Source organism: Nicotiana sylvestris, chromosome 12 (genome assembly GCF_000393655.2).
Source record: "Nicotiana sylvestris chromosome 12, ASM39365v2, whole genome shotgun sequence".
NCBI classification, from domain to species: Eukaryota; Viridiplantae; Streptophyta; class Magnoliopsida; order Solanales; family Solanaceae; genus Nicotiana; species Nicotiana sylvestris.
The window spans coordinates 159,787,376-159,804,053 of record NC_091068.1 but is presented as its reverse complement, the minus strand read 5'-3'; the positions used below and the strand labels follow the sequence as shown (position 1 = coordinate 159,804,053).

The following is a 16,678-nucleotide window of genomic DNA, read 5'->3' as shown; positions in this document are numbered from 1 at the left end:
GAGATTTGTTCTGCTCTAACCACTACAGTACTTCTGAGCTACTGGCCAGATTCTCAAACTCTTCTACTTGATCCCAAACAACCTTAAATTGAACTGCTTCACTATATCAACCTTAGGTTTATTATTCAAATTCAAGATTCTCAATATACAAGCAAAAAGCAGATACAGTTAACTCAAAAGTACTGAAAATGAGTGCAGCATATGGATCATGGAAGTCACCAATCTCAGCAGATATAGTCTCGGGTTCAGAGAAGCGTCTAGAAGGTTTCACTGTTGACTCAAATGGCCACTTAATGTGGCTAGAAACTCGGCCAGCTGAGTCAGGACGAGCAGTGCTTGTTAAAGAAGATGGGGAAGATATTACACCTAAAGACTTCAATGGTCGGACCACTGTTCAAGAATATGGTGGTGGCTCTTTTGGTGTTTCTGGGGATTTACTTGTTTTCTCCAATTTTGATGATCAGAGATTGTACAAGCAGCTTCTCGCTTCTCCAGGTCTGGCCTGGATCCAATTAATATTCTTATTTAGGTTCCATTTCAGATTATTTTGCAATCTTTTGAAATAAAGTTTATATATTGCATAAAGAGATACAACGTTTTCCTAATTTGTTTGAGATTTTTTTCATTTTCCAAAAAGATGTCTCACCTTCATATGTTTGGAAATTGGTTAATTTTGCATTTTCATTTTGGCATTGACACAAACTTGTGGTAGAAAAAAATATTTTTTTGGTGCAATAGTAGTATTTTAGGGATACTTAGCGGATAGGAAGTTGTGGAGGTCGAGTATTAAGGTTGTAGGTTAGGAGGCACCTGAGTCTTTCCTTAGTTCGTAACTTTGTGAGGCTAGTTTGGTAGGGTTTTTGTCTGAGACAGCGAGTGGCAATGTTGTGTCTTACTACTCTTTCGTTTTTCATAGAGCCGAGTCTATTTAATAGTTATCACTTTTGCTTTGCACCTATTTTCTGGCTTCATGATGTTGTTATTTTTTCTTATGGTATCTGTTGGTGGTATTGATATTGTCTCTTTTCTTTTGGTCTCGTCTTCTTGAGCCAAGGGTCTTTCGGAAACAACCTCTCTACTCCTCAGGAAGGGGTAAGGTCTGCGTACACACTACCCTCCCCAGACCCCACTATTGGGATTTTACTGGGTCGTCGTCGTTGTTGTTGTTAGCTGATAGCGTGAAAAATCTTTCTTTTTTTCTTAAATCTCGTGTTCAGTCAAATAGTGTCAAAAATTTGTGATAAGGAGTTCTATAAGTCACTATTCTTTTTATAATTAAGAAGATTTAAAAAATGTTTGACAAAGATTGTAATAAAAGGAAAATGATTTAGTTCTCCAAATAAGTATTGTATCATATAGATAGGACAGAATAAATAGCAAGTTTATTTATTTTTTCGTGGAAGTTATAGCCGTGGAGCAGATTAAATTGATAATTTGTTAATCATAGATTCCAGACCAGTGCCGATAACTCCAGATTATGGGGGACCTGTTGTGAGGTATGCTGATGGGGTTTTTGATGGTCGTTTCAACCGTTACATTGCTGTAAGAGAAGGTACATATATCTCTACTTATAATCACTACATGTATTATTGTTATAGTTTTTGGATTAGGATTTTTTTCTCTAGAGTCTTATTTGTTGTAACTGTATATTTTTGCTCTTTATTATCTATGAATAGATCATCGCGGGGTTGATGCACAGCCAACTACAGAGATTGTGAGTGTTTCCCTTAATGATAACAACACTGAAGGTATGTAAGTGGCAACGACTTTGAAGTATTGTGAATCGATTGATCTATGATGTTAAAATGGAGAATGCTTGATTTGCTGCGTCTGCTTTTATTCATGAATTTCAGAACCAAAAGTGTTGATTAGTGGGAATGACTTCTATGCATTCCCGCGGGTGGATCCAAAGGGAGAACGTTTGGCCTGGATCGAATGGAGCCACCCTAACATGCATTGGGATAAAGCAGAACTTTGGGTCGGGTATATATCTGAGAACGGGTGAGTAAGTCTTCTTACATTCTCTCTACTGAATAAAAAAAAGTCTTCTTACATTCTCTCTTTATTAGATGTGTCCACACTGCAAGACGCTTCAAATTTTACTGAAAAAGATGACTTTTTCCCTTTTGTTCATGCACATTGATCCAATTTTGCTGTAAATGTTTAACAATTGGTTGAATTAATCAAATATAGAGACATTGACAAGCGAGTTGTAGTTGCTGGTGCCTGTCCTTCTGCCGTGGAATCGCCAACTGAGCCTCTGTGGTCGTCCAAAGGCAGGATAAGTTTTAAGCAGTATTCTGCTGTTTACTCCCATTCTAAAAGCAGAATAACTGCTAGTCTTATGATGTTGAATATTGAAGCAACATCCTCGGATTATTGCAGGGGAATTGTTTTTCATAACAGATAGGAATACAGGGTTTTGGAACATATACAAATGGGTAAATACATTAAACCTAAGAGTTTTGCAAATTCTGCACTTTGTAGTATTGGTGATAGTTCATCACTTTTTATTGCTTCTACATCAGATTGAAGATCAAAATGAGGTCCTTGCGATTTATTCTTTGGATGCTGAGTTCACAAGACCTTTTTGGGTTTTTGGAAACCGATGTTATGACATCATTGAGGGAAAAGACGGATCAACCATTATTGCCTGCAGCTACAGGTCTCTCTCTCCGTTTAAATGCTATCCCAGTTCTTTTGCGTTATTTTCCCTGCCTCTCTTGGAGTCTTCTGTTGACACTTCTAATAAATTTGGTTTATCCATTATGAGTTGCAGGCAACATGGAAAGTCATATCTTGGTGTTATAAATCAAGCTAAGAACTCTTTCTGTTCCGTTGATATTCCATTCACTTACATAGCAAATATTGTAAGTTGCAGCTTATATTGTTGAAATTGTCTAATTGGTGCAACATTCAGAAATTTTAACAGCCTGCTTAAATGTTGTTTAGCTTGCAAGTGGGCAGATCCTTTACATTGAGGGTGCATCTTCCGTTCTTCCTACTTCTTTAGCAAAGGTTATGTCTTGTTCTTTTCTGTAACGGTCGCTTTTTCAAATAATTATTTTCCGCAGTTTAACTTCATGAATTCCATGCTTTGCAACAGGTCATACTAGATGATCATATGTCAAAGGTTGTTGATTTCAGTATCATGTGGTCATCTTCTTCAGACAGTGACAAGTACATATCATATTTTAGCTTGCCTGAGCTTATTGAATTTCCAACAGATGTGGCTGGTCAGAATGCCTATGCATATTTCTATCCTCCATGTAATCCAGATTATAAGGGCAGTGCAGACGAAAAGCCTCCACTGTTGCTAGAAAGCCATGGTAAATAATTTGTATATTCATTATGCACTGAGTACTAATTTTGTTTTCTGTGACATTGATTAAAGCGTTGAAAAATTAAGATACTAAGCATTTTATATTTTAACAATTAAGTTGCTGAAGAAAAAGCTTGTTACATGGCAGTTTTGTTGGCCAGTTTCACATCGTCAAAATATGAGAGTCGTGAATGGAGCTTTCAATAGTTATTGTATAGGCAAAGCATTTGTCGTCTTCTTAGCTGCTTTCTGTTAGTAATAACAACAACAAATTCCAATCACTGACCTTTCTACAAGTCTACCAACCATTGAGACGGGCATGCACGTGTATGTTAAATACAGGGCTATCCAGATAAGTGTATGTGCGTGTCTGTGTAAGTGTATATATATATATATATATATAGCTACACAACTATCTGGAAGTAAAACAGGTAAAGAAATGATTAGAAAAACTCTTTTCTCGTCAGTTAAGCTATGGTTTATTTTTAAATAAAGAAAAAAAAAAACAGCAACAGTAAAACTTAACCCTCTTTTAAGGTTCACTTTTGCTGCAACTTCTAACATATTAAAACAACCTGCAAAGGTTAAAATCTAATATAAGATTCTAAATTCCCATGGTGTGACATTATTCTGTTAGACTTCTATTTTCCTGTTCCGACACTATTAATTGCCTTGTTTTCACCATGCTTCACTAATCTTCTTTTTCATTCTGAGTATGCGAGAACTTAACTGATTTTGAACTGTTGCTCATGTATGTTACAGGAGGGCCAACCGATGAGGCACATGGAACCTTAAATCTTAGCATCCAATATTGGACTAGTCGAGGATGGGCATTCGTGGATGTTAACTATGGAGGAAGTTCGGGTATGTTATCAGAGTTTGAGCAATTTATTTTCCATCTAACTTCCATACTTCTTAGATTCAGACAATTTTTTTATTTATTATTTAATGGTTGTCAAATTCAACTGTATCTGATTTACTAAAAACTTTCTAATCCTATATTTCAGTCTGTTAGGTTCTGATACATTACACTCCACTAAGTTTTTAGAGGTTACTTGTCCCTCTCTATACATCACATAATTAAATCTTCACAAATTCCAATTCAAGGTTATGGCAGGGCGTACCGAGAACGTCTTCTGGGGAAGTGGGGAATTGTTGATGTTAATGATTGTTGCTCTTGTGCTAAATATTTGGTTAGTTGAATTAACTGCATCCCCTACCTTATTTGTTATTTTTCTCTTTTCTTTACTCTAGAGGTTTAACAAGGATACTTTGTTTATTAAGGTGGATGAGGGGAAGGTTGATGAAAAGCGCCTTTGCATAACTGGTTGTTCTGCTGGTGGTTACACAACATTAGCTTCTCTTGCATTCAGAGATACATTTAGAACTGGAGCTTCTTTATTTGGAGTAAGTCAATATGTAACATCAATTTGGAATCAAGGAGGGAAATGGTTTTTATTATGGTATGATCAGTGTTAGGCTCAGCCGAAGTAAAATGCTTATTGCTGCAAATCCTTGCCTGTTCTCGCCCTGAGCCATCACGTGAGCATATGCGGAGGGTAAAAACTAGATAAAAGGATAATGAGATGGTGTAATTAGAAGTTTAAGTGATGATTAATCATATGCTCAATTTAATTGCATTTATTTTATGTTTTATGTCTGCATCTTGTTTTGAATATAAGGAAAAGCTTATATGGAATGCACCGCTTACATTATGCTCCACGTATCAGCTCTCTATAATGTTACAAACTTGTCCCTCCTCTCTACTTCTCTATTAGACTTGGGGGGGTTGGTAAGCAGGTTTTGATTGAATCCAGTCATGAGGTAACATGTTTTCTGCTATTTTAACAGATTGCTGATTTGAAGTCATTGAGTGATAAGATGCACAAATTTGAATCCCATTATATCCTTAATCTTGCTGGTAATTATTTGACGCTGATTCACAACTTACTAAATAGTTACATCTATGTTGGGGGGGCACAACTTAACTTTCTTTTCCTGATACAGGTGACGAAACTGCTTTATATGAACGGTCCCCTATCAACTTTGTTGACCATTTCTCTTGCCCCATTATATTGTTCCAAGGATTAGAAGACACGGTATGCTGCTGCTACTTGTGCTTTTCTTTCCATTTTTCCCTGCATTATTAACAGTAGGAAACTGCCATTGTTGGGTAAGTCAAGGCTTGGTGGGAAACTGACTCCTTTCAAGAAAATCGAACCCCGTTGTTACATTTTGTATCTCGACAGAGCTTAAAAATTTTCAGTTTTCATTTTGCGATGAAAAGCTAGTATCTCGTGATGAGCAACTTTACAATTATTTAAGTTGTAAGGAAAACAGAAATATTTGTTAAACAGGTTGTCCAGCCAGAGCAGGCTCGAAAAATCTACCAGGCCTTGAAGAAAAAGGGGTTACCTGTAGCTCATGTGGAATATGAAGGAGAATCTCATGGATTTCGGAAGGTGAGAACTAAGTATTTATCACATGTATATGGATTATGTCTAGGGTGTTTATTGACTGTTTACTTCTACCATTTCTCCATACTGATAAAACATTATATGATGCTACTTTTTAATGTGGCTTTACCGTGTCCAAAGCAATCAAATGAGTGTCTGCGTTACCATGATGAAATTGAAGCATGGAATTCTGAGAGTTCCTAACCAACAAGATTTTTTTCACAGGCGGAGAGCATAAAATTCACTCTTGAGCAACAAATGCTGTTCTTTGCTCGAACAGTTGGACATTTTGCAGTGGCTGATGACATAACTCCCGTGCACATCGACAACTTTGATTAAGTACAACCAGTATCCTGTATCCCAACAATTTGCCTGCAGTTTTTCTAACTGAAAAGCTGCATGCTAATCAATCATTTAACGGACTTAGAATCTCAACTGAAAAGAGAGCAGTGGCTGTTTCGTAATGCTGGGCTTGGAGAAAAGCTTACTTTTACGTGGAAGATCTTGTTTGGCAAGCTTACTTTTAAGTCTTAGTAGCAGCAATTACCATTTCCATCAAATCTTGGATTATGCAACTCAAATAAAGGGCTTGTAGTTATAATTTACAAAAGAGATACTCAGGCTAGTCATATAAAAGTAACTGCTTACTATTTTGGTTAGTATTTTCTTATTCTCCTCGAGTTGCTTGTTGTTGTCAAATATAACTAAATCTACGTAGATTCTGAAAATCTCATAAAAATATTTATAGTCGAAGGAACCAAGTATAAAATATAAGAATTAACAAGTTAATAAGAACAATAGTTTAGATAAATGTCTAGAACTATATATAGCTTGGTAAATGGAATCAGCCGTCTGGATAGTTTGGTAATACTGTTTGCTTAATTTTCCTTTTGGAGATAACAGAAAATTTCTAGTTATAGTTGGACCTCTATTTACTTTCTCTTAACTTTTTCTTCCTAATTATAGTGTATTGCCGCTAAAGTTTGTTCTCTCCGAGACGTAAAAATAGCACGGTATAGTCAGTTTTCGGACTGGTCATTCAAAAATAGCCCGCGTTTACGAAGTCAATGAAAAATAGCCACTATTTTGCTGCAATAGAGATCGGTCCAGCATAATATACTGGAGTTCAGTGCACCTGTGTATGAACTCCAGCATATTATGCTGGACCGGTATACTTTGCTAACTCCAGTATAATATACTGGAGACTGGAGCACCGGTGCTCCAAAATCCAGTATATTATACTGGACAATTATACTTGCTGGAATTCCATCATATTATGCTGGAGTTCCAGCATACTTATCCTGAAACTCCAGTATAATATGCTGGAGTTCAAGCATACTTATGTTGGAACTCCAGTATAATATACTGACGTATTTTCCGGGTTTTGAACAGTGTTTTCGCTAAGATTTATCTTTACATAAAAAGTGTCTAAATTTCGATTACTTTTGAAACTGGGCTATTTTTGAATGACCAGTTATAAATCTGGCTATTTTTGAATTTCTCCCCTCCAAGACTCCCAACTAAAGACAACTATAACCAACCAAAGTCCATATGAAAAAGATTTTATCTTACCACTTACCATGTACGGAATTCTCCTCAGTAAATTTTCTGAGGAATCATCTTCTTCAATGATAAATGTCATTATATAAGCTGAAACTACCGCCAGGACTTGAAAAAATCATTTTTTTAAATTCAATTTAGAAAGAAAAAAAAACAGAGATGGAATGATTAGTCGTGTTCAGGGAGGTCATTGGTGTATCCAAAAAAAAGAGAATTGCAGCTTGAGTTCAATATCCATGGCAAAGGCATTAATAACATAACTTCCAACAGCTGGAAAAAAATTTCAACTACTTTCGAAACAAAAGCCACCTGTGTGTTAAAATTTGTGTTTGCCATTATTCATTGTTTGATCCTACCCTGTAAATTTTATGAAGCCAATTAAAGATAAAATGCTGGACAGAGACACATAAGAGAGAAGGAAAGAGAAACAGATGACGAATAAGTTCACCACTCATCAAATCATAAAGGCAATTACAGCTACAAATCCTCATCAAACACTATAACCTGTAAATCAATTTAAATAACACACCAGAAATAAAAATTATAAGAAAACAAAAAGTTGGCCAAACTCTAACTAAATAGCACACTCAGACTATAGTTCAGCTAGCTAACTGGCTGCTGGTGATTGCCATAGCCATTAGAAGATGCCCCATAAGCTGCTCCAGCAGCATACATGCTAGAATCTTGACTTTGCGATGCACCATATCCGTACCCCCCATAATTTTGCCTTCCATAATAACCCCCATTCCATTGACTACCAGAGTCGGTTCTCAACTGCAAAAAAGAGAGTAAATATAAGTTGAATATACAGACGTTTTATGAAGAACCTTCATGGAATCTAAAATCCAAAAATATAGGCCAACTATTAATAAAGAGCATAAGATGCATAAATTGTCACTTTTAAGCTCTAAAAGTTCCAATTACATAATAGTGGGTAAAATAAAAAAAAAGAAAGGGGCCAACTTGGTTTTGAGACAAGTTATGCAGAGATTAATAGTGCATGAATTAAAATATAGGGATTAGTAATGCAAGGATTCATATGCTGGGATTGTAATGCAGAAATTAATAATACATAGATTTCTGCATAACTTATGCAGGTGTGGTGTTAGTTTAGCAGGCAACAAAAAAGCCAACCAAACAATGTTTAGTATTATATAATGCTGAATCTTATGCAAGTTTCAAAAGGTAACCAGACATCGTATTACTAATGTAGAGTTTTATACAGGTATTATCACATCTTAGTAATGCAACCACACGACCCCAAATAGTAATATAAATATGTTATTTTACAGAAGGTCCTCCAGAACCAGTGAGAAAGATTGTAGAAGAAAGCATCCAATGTAATCAATAATGAAAGTAACACAGAAAATTAATTGCTTAAAGTTCCAGGGCTATTGAAACATCAGCCTAGTAATATGTGTAGTTGCTGCAACAGTTATCAATTGGATTACATATTTCTGCAAACTGAGTATGTAAATAAATATTATGGGAACCACACATGAACAAAAAGCATAGATATGTCAACTTTTCAGCATTTTGCTTTCTTGGCAAGTGGCTTATTAGAGATACACGATGCAAGGGGGCTTTCATCAGCATACAAAAGCAGAACACTAGTAGGATTTTCTGGGAAGCATTGTTGCCCTTCTTCTCATTTTGCTCAAAATACAGAACTTCTGAAAACTTTACAGCAAATATGCAGACTCCACGAAACAGATGTTGGCACAAGATACTTAATATATGAAGTAAAAGCTTTTCAGAAATCACATTTAACATTTTGGTAAATACCTGCTTGTTTGCTGGATTTCGACCCCAGGAAAGACGAACCGTCTGCTTCCCGATAACTGCTCCATTTAATTTTTGTATCGCATCCTCTGCTTCACTCCTATGGAACATAAGAGGCAAGTAAGTTATGCAACGTTTAGCAATTTAAAGTTTCAAGTAAACATCCACTGAAACAATAGTAATAACCAAAAATGCGCTATATATACACTCGTAATCGCTTCAGTTTATCAGTGAGTTCAAGCAGCAAGTTCATTTTACTACTGTTGGTTAGGTTTGATAACATGATTACCTATTCTAGTGATTTCAAGTAGGTTATGAATGATATATTCTACTATAGGACCATTTCATAACCAAAAAAGAAATCTTTTTCATAACCGAGAAATCCCCGAGAGCATGGCGCAAGGTTTTAAACTCTGCCCAAGGAAAGAGTTCTTATGGATCCAAAAAACAATGTTTTCCTTTTCATTCAACCACAAAAGATAAAATTCACATTTAGTAACCAAGATAAAATTCTATATCAAACTGTGAACCTATAACCTGGCAGATGAGTGAGTCCATGGACCTTTTCTTCTTTCTCAGGTATTCAGTTGCTAGTTAACAGGTAAAACATTTTCTTTCAAATCAGTTGTTATGATCAGTACATTCCTCCTGATAAATCTGGTTGCAGATTCTCTAGTATCACAAACAAAACAAAACCAAACCAAATAACAAATATGCTAAACTAATAACTGACCTAAAAGCTCCAACCGTTTTAACTCATTGATAGTTTAGTAGGTACCAAAAAAATAACTCTTGAACTTCATCAATCTATCCCCATTATTCCTCAGTCGTGAGAGTCACTTCTCCTCATTGCCTTATACACCCATACATTATACTAATTTCCTCAGTTAAACATGAACTATCTAACATCATGTTTAGCAATATCACTCATTACCTGTCCGAAAACTGTACAAAGCCACATCCTTTCCCGGCTGGTATTTTCACAGAGACCACATTGCCACACTGGTTAAATGACTGCCTGAGTTCATCGTCGGTAACATCAGAGTCAAGTCCTCCAACAAAAACCTACAGTAGATCAAAAGTTAGAGAGCTAATTGAGTAACTAGCTAGGACCAATCTTGACAAAAGGGAGAAGCACCCACTGTTGTATTTGACAAATCACTATCAGAGTGGGAAGTTTGGGTTGCAGCACCATTTGATGCATGTCCTCCCGCTAATATCACAGCTGGAAAAAGAGCTTCACTAGTTCAACACCTCAGGAAGAAAATACAAGAATAACATCCAAATTTTTGACGGCAAACATAAATTGCAGGCACATTGGTATGAAATATCTGGCCTACTTAAATGTCCTGCTACGTTGATCATTACTCAAGTTGAAAAATTTCAGAGTGAATGGAAAAAAGTAAACGAGTAAAACTGAGATATACGAACTATAACTGAAGAACAGTAAGACATAGAAATGTCGACTTAGTAAAAAAATTATTAAGAATGACCCTGTTGAAAGCAGCTCAATGAGGGACTATAAACTACAGAAAGATATGGTAATCAGATTCAGTATACACTATACTCAGTGTAGTAAATGACTTGCAGCAAAACAGGATACAATATCTCATACCTTGTGAAGAATATTGTTGCAGTGTTGATGGTTTCTTTGGAGTAGCAACACCAATACGCATAGGCCTGCTAGAGCAATATATACCATTCATTTCAGTCATGGCCTGAGACCTCTCATTTTCATCACCAAACCTAACAAAGCCATAGCCTTTTGAACGACCCGTGTTTGAATCTATTACTACTTTTGCACCTTTAACAGATGTATATCTACTGGCGAATGTGTCACGCAACATTGCGTCAGTAACATCAGGAGCCAAATCTCCTACAAAAATCGATAAGTCAGAACCAGAACCAGAACCAGCACCAGCACCAGCACCAGCACCAGCATCTGCACGCTTTTCACCAGCGTTAAAAGCTGACCAGTTTAGGCGGAAGGGTTGCTCTGCATTTGGCATCATAGTGCCATTGTAGCTCTGTAGAACTTTTTCTGCTGCTTCATGGGTATTGAACTCAACAAATCCATAACGCTCAGATTGACCAGTCTGCTTATTTCGAATGACCTTCACAGAAATAACCTGCATGTTTTATGATATGTGGTCAACCAAGAGCATATTGGAAACTACCTCTCTACCTTCACAAGATAGGGGTAAGGTCTGCATACACACTAACCTCCCCAGACCCCACTTGTGGGATCACCACACTGGTACGATGTTGTTGTTGATGTTGGTCAACCAAGAGCATGACACAGACACATGCTTAAGTAACACGCACACTAGCTGGTTAACACCATAATCCACGCTTGTATTGTCATGATAACCAGGATTCACTGTTTTACTTATAGGGGAAGGGGAAATCGAGAACTAGTCAGTAACGATTTATGAATCCTTATTCATTCTACTTTATTCAAGTCCACTTCATACGTAAGATACTACATCTCACTTCTCAATCTAGTAAGGATCAACTTTATGAATCCTTTGTTCATTCCACCCTATTCCAGTCCCCTTGAAATATGAAAGTAACTACACCTCAATCTCAAACTAATGGCAGACTTTATGAATCCTCAATTTCAAACTAATGACATATGAAACGACGAAAAACAATACAATCTATCCAAACATTGTATACATCAAAACGATACAGTACAATACAATACAATACTCATACATTATGAAACGATACATAACAATCATCCAAACAAGCTGTTACTCTATTCGGGTCTATCACAATCCCGAGAACCATGTTAGAAACTACATCTCAATCTCAAACTAGTCAGGATCCACTTTATGAATCCTATATCCATGCTCTATTCAGGTTAATTTCATTCCACAAAAAGTATATAAGTCTTAACAAAATCTAAATAAGCAAATGAGAGAGAGAGAGAAGGCAAACCTCGCCAGATTGAGAGAAGCAAGAATGAAGATAAGTTTCATCCATCCAGTGCTGGAGATCACCAATCCAGATCGTCTTATTATCTTCGCTTGAGCCGTTCTGCTGAATCTGAATCTGCTGATGCTGCTTCTGATGGTAGTACGGCATGTATTGTTGACCGTACATCATCTGTTGCTGCTGCTGCTGCATTACCATTGGTGAATACTGCTGCTGCTGCATCGCCATCCACTGCTGCTGATACTGCTGCATCGCCAGCCATTGTTGCTGCTGCTGTTGCTGCAATTGCTGTTGTTGTTGTTGGTTCATATCTCCATTCATATTTCAAAATTTAACCCCTTCCTCTAGTATGGCTATGGTTTTTTAGAGAGAGAAAAAGAGGAAGGGGAAGAGAGAGAAAATGGAGAGAAATCGGCTTACGAGCTAAATGGAGAAAGATTCTACAGGGAATCTAGGGTCAGTCTTCGTGTGCAACGATGTGCGAATTTAGACCGTGGATTGATATTCAAAGGGTTTTACGATAGCCGTTGATTTGGAGTTTGATGACGATATCGAGTTGGACTGCTGATAGGGGGTGGTGGATATATGGGTCCCTTATTTGTCTCTTCAGAAAACTTAGAGCAAAAATCATTTATAGCCCTTCGGTGAAAATTAATGACAACCGATAGCCATAAAATAAGGCATACAATTTATAGCTCCAAACCAATTATAAGGGCTAGCAAGTGAAACCCAAGAAACCAGCAGAGACTCTGGCTCCTCAACGCAACCTTCTTTTACACTTAATATTAGTAGTCAAAATATTTAAAATCCTGCCAAATCACCCCAAAAATCCTTCAAACCTAGTGAAATCCACGTCAAATCCACACTTTCAGCCGAAAAATTTCATTAAACCCAACCGTCTTCTCCATAACCTCCAAAATCCCCTTTATATCTTTTACAAAAAAAATAAATTTTTAGCGATCCAATCTAGAAAAATATGACATTGCATAAGCAAAAATACCCATGATATAAGAATAGGAAAAAGGTGATGTATAGGTTTTACACGTACTGTACACATTATACACTAGTATAAAGTGTATATACACTTTTTGTACATCGTCGAACAATATATATATACTTTATATACAAAATATGTACAAAATTATATGAACATTGAATTTGTTTAAAAAGTGTATATGCATTATATCAGTGTAGATACACCTTTCATATACATGTTGGTACATTATATATACATATTATATACAATATTTTCAACACTCACCATAATCACCGTAATCTTTCACGTCCAGTTTTGTATAATACATGTATAATAAATGTATAATAAGTGTATCATTAGTGTATAATGTATACACAACAATTATACACTATATTATACAATTATTATACACTGATTACACAACGTATACATAAAGGAGTGTTAACGATAATGGAGGACACTAAACTTGGCCAGAAAAAGCTTTTCTCTGGCAGCGTCTATTTTATTTTCTCCATTTTACATCTTCTTGCAAAAGTCATCCGAAAAAATATCACACAATACTAGATCTGAAAGTGGACAGAAAGGGAAGAAAGCGACAACCTCCGCCAGACTTTTGCTAGAAATTACTCAAAGAAGATAGATATTTCTGTATCTAAGTAAAAGAGGAGGAGATCGCAAAGAAAAAAGAGAAAATTAAAAAAACGTGTGTTGATGTCACTGTAGGAGAAGAAAAGAAAAAAGAAAAAAAGGAGGGAGTGAAGAAGGGAAAGATAAGAAGAAAGGAAAAGTTGGAAGATTAAAGATCGGAGAAGATGAGAAGAGAGAGGGAGGGAAAGCAGGCGGCTGAAAGAGAGTGAAAGTGTATTGGAAATAGTGGCTATAACTTGTCAATACATTGGGCCTAAGGGCTATTTCGGGTCCATGTGGGAAAACATGGGCTAATAAAATTTTGAAGGGCTACAGAGGGTAGTTTTCTCGAAAACTTACCTTTGAGGTCAAACATAGACGATCCATTGGAGGGTGTGATATATTTGTGGAAATGGCACCAGCTACCTCAAAGTTAAAATTTCGGGACATCGTGTCCTAAAGTTCAAAAATTGTGTCTAGAAGTTCGAAACCTATGTCTTGAATTTTAAAATTAGTAGTTCAGAAATTCATAACACTTAGTCCTGAATTTCAAATTAACAACTCTTAGTCCTAAAGTTTGAATGAATTATAAATTGTTGATATATTTTAAACAACAAACTTAAAAGTGACTATTGCTGCAATCCGTGAGATATTTCCTAGAAAGGGGAGAAATTCAAAAATAGCCAGATTTACAACTGGTCGTTCAAAAATAGCTCAGTTTCAAAAGTAATCGAAATTTAGCCACTTTTCATGTAAAGATAAATCTGAGCAAAAATACTGTTCAAAACCCGAAAAATACGCCAGTATATTATACTGGAGTTCCAGCATAAGTATGCTTGAACTCCAGCGTATTATACTAGAGTTTCAGGATAAGTATGTTGGAACTCCAGCATAATATGATGGAGTTCCAACATAAGTACACTAGAACTCCAGCATAATATACTGGAGTTCCAGCAAGTATAATTGTCCAGTATAATATACTGGAGTTTCGAGCACCGATGCTCTAGTCTCCAGTATATTATACAGGAGTCAGCAAAGTATACCGAGTCCAGCATAATATGCTGGAGTTCATACACAGGTGCACCGAACTCCAGTATATTATTCTGGACCGGCCTTTTTTGCAGTAAAATATTCATTGACTTCGTAAACGCTGGCTATTTTTGAATGACCAATCCAAAAACTGACTATACCGTGCTATTTTTACCTAGAAAGAGGTCTCGATATGATAATTAAGTCATAGTATTTTGATAGAAAGTATCTTACTCTAATAATTTTCTTCGAAAAAATTGAATTAATCGTGTTAGCTACTTTTAGAATCTCACCCGAACATGAATTTTGGGTCACGAATTCGGCTTACGATGGTAGGCTATTGTCTCGTGTTTTAGTCGCTTATTGCATTCTAATTTACTATACTTTAATTGTGCTTGAGTTTTAATTGTTAGTGTTTTGCACTTAGTATGTGTTTTATGTCTTGTAAAAGTGGTTCCGAATTATGTAGATTCGAGATATTTGGAGCTTTGAAGTTCGAGTAAAAGCCCAAAGGATTAAGCCGGGATCGTGTTCGAGGGTCGATGATTACTTCTGGACGTTAAAAATCAAGGAAGAAGCAACAACTGAAGAAATGCACTAGTGCGACGCACTGGGCGACACACTATGCGACGCAGCAATGTAATTTGTGTCAGAAATTGATAAAGTTCAGAGACTGGATTTTTGTGGTCTAACAGGAAAAAGCACTAATGCTATGCACCCTTCTACGCATAGTGTGACGCATGAAAAAGCAATGAGTTTGCAAGTGTTCTTATTTCGGCTAGGAAAGGGTGATTTCGTTTAGCCCGACACTACTTGGTATAAATACATAAAAAAAACATTATTTTCTGAACTTTTGACATACTTTAGACCTAAGGAAGTTAAGGAGGAGTTGGATGAGCAAAACCACAAGAATTTTATCATTCCTTCCTCACTCAAGACCTGAGTTTGGATTGAATATATGTTTTCCTCTACCTTTATTATATTTGTGATGAATTACTCCATGTCTATGGAGTAGTTCCTTTTAGGGTTTGATGGATTTGGTGTATTGAAATTTGTTTGTGGAGTATAACTCTAGTTCTATGGACTGAATCGTTTTTGGATGATTTATTGTTGCATCTATATTCACATGTTCATGTAATCGAGAGAGGCATAACTTGTGATATCTTTGCATTATATTGTTGGTTGAGTTCATTAATTCTTCTTTGTAATCAGAAGAGGCTAGTTGAATCATTGATTAAACCTAGTTAGGAGGATAATCGAGAGAGGTTCTCCTAAAGACCAATTCACTACGTATTCTTGTATATCTTCACATAACTTAAATTAGTTCATCTCGTGAGGTTGAGACTTAATCGAGAAAGGAGTTTCTACTACACAATTGAACTAATAACCAAGTCAATTCAAGAGACTCACTTGAACATTAGAAGTGAATTAACTAGAGTTAAATTCCAGACAATTATCTTGCACTTATCCTATCAAAACCCTATCTTCTCCCATTGATATTTTTCTTTGCTTCGATTGTCATTAGTCAATTAGCTATAGATTCTTAGTTAATTTTAGTATAAATCACATAACTCTCAACTGTTGATCATCTTGGATAGCAATCAAACTAGAAACTACGACAATACTATTTAACTCCAATCCTTGTGGATATAATATTTTACTATACTATATTGGATTAGCGAGCATAATTTAAGTGGTGTTTTGCACTCGTCAGCTTCGCATTGAAACATTTCACTTTATAGGTAAAACGTTTCTACCAAAAAATAAGGCTCAAATTTGAAATTTCTTATTAAAGATAGAGGAAGACTTATATATTTTACCATAACTTTTGATGATTTAATTGTGCTAGTGAATACTCTGATTGTCAATTTATCTTAACTTTTCTTTTTATTTTTAAAAATAACTATTTGAGCCGAGAATCTATCGGAAACAAGCTTTTTACTTTTATAAAGTAAAAATAAGATTTGTGTATATTTTATCTCCAAA

General features: G+C 36.0%; 2 protein-coding genes across 2 annotated transcripts; one reads left to right on the top strand and one right to left on the bottom strand.

Moving 5' to 3' along the window:
* On the top strand, positions 1-6,458 carry LOC104232138 (uncharacterized). The gene is made up of 17 exons (XM_009785252.2): positions 1-495; positions 1,448-1,552; positions 1,677-1,748; positions 1,854-2,001; positions 2,194-2,276; positions 2,386-2,441; positions 2,529-2,665; positions 2,780-2,870; positions 2,953-3,018; positions 3,107-3,329; positions 4,085-4,186; positions 4,430-4,515; positions 4,607-4,729; positions 5,174-5,243; positions 5,330-5,421; positions 5,680-5,784; positions 6,004-6,458. The coding sequence occupies exons 1-17, from the start codon at positions 189-191 to the stop codon at positions 6,115-6,117; spliced, it is 1,980 nt and encodes a 659-aa protein (XP_009783554.1). The 5' UTR covers positions 1-188; the 3' UTR covers positions 6,118-6,458.
* A 1,312-nt stretch (positions 6,459-7,770) lies between these two features.
* LOC104232139 (polyadenylate-binding protein RBP47-like) lies at positions 7,771-12,490 on the bottom strand. Its single transcript, XM_009785253.2, has 6 exons — positions 12,064-12,490; positions 10,736-11,249; positions 10,263-10,345; positions 10,055-10,185; positions 9,124-9,220; positions 7,771-8,112 (listed from the first exon to the last, which is right to left on the bottom strand). The coding sequence occupies exons 1-6, from the start codon at positions 12,379-12,381 to the stop codon at positions 7,942-7,944; spliced, it is 1,314 nt and encodes a 437-aa protein (XP_009783555.1). The 5' UTR covers positions 12,382-12,490; the 3' UTR covers positions 7,771-7,941.
* Between the last annotated feature and the right edge of the window lie 4,188 nt (positions 12,491-16,678).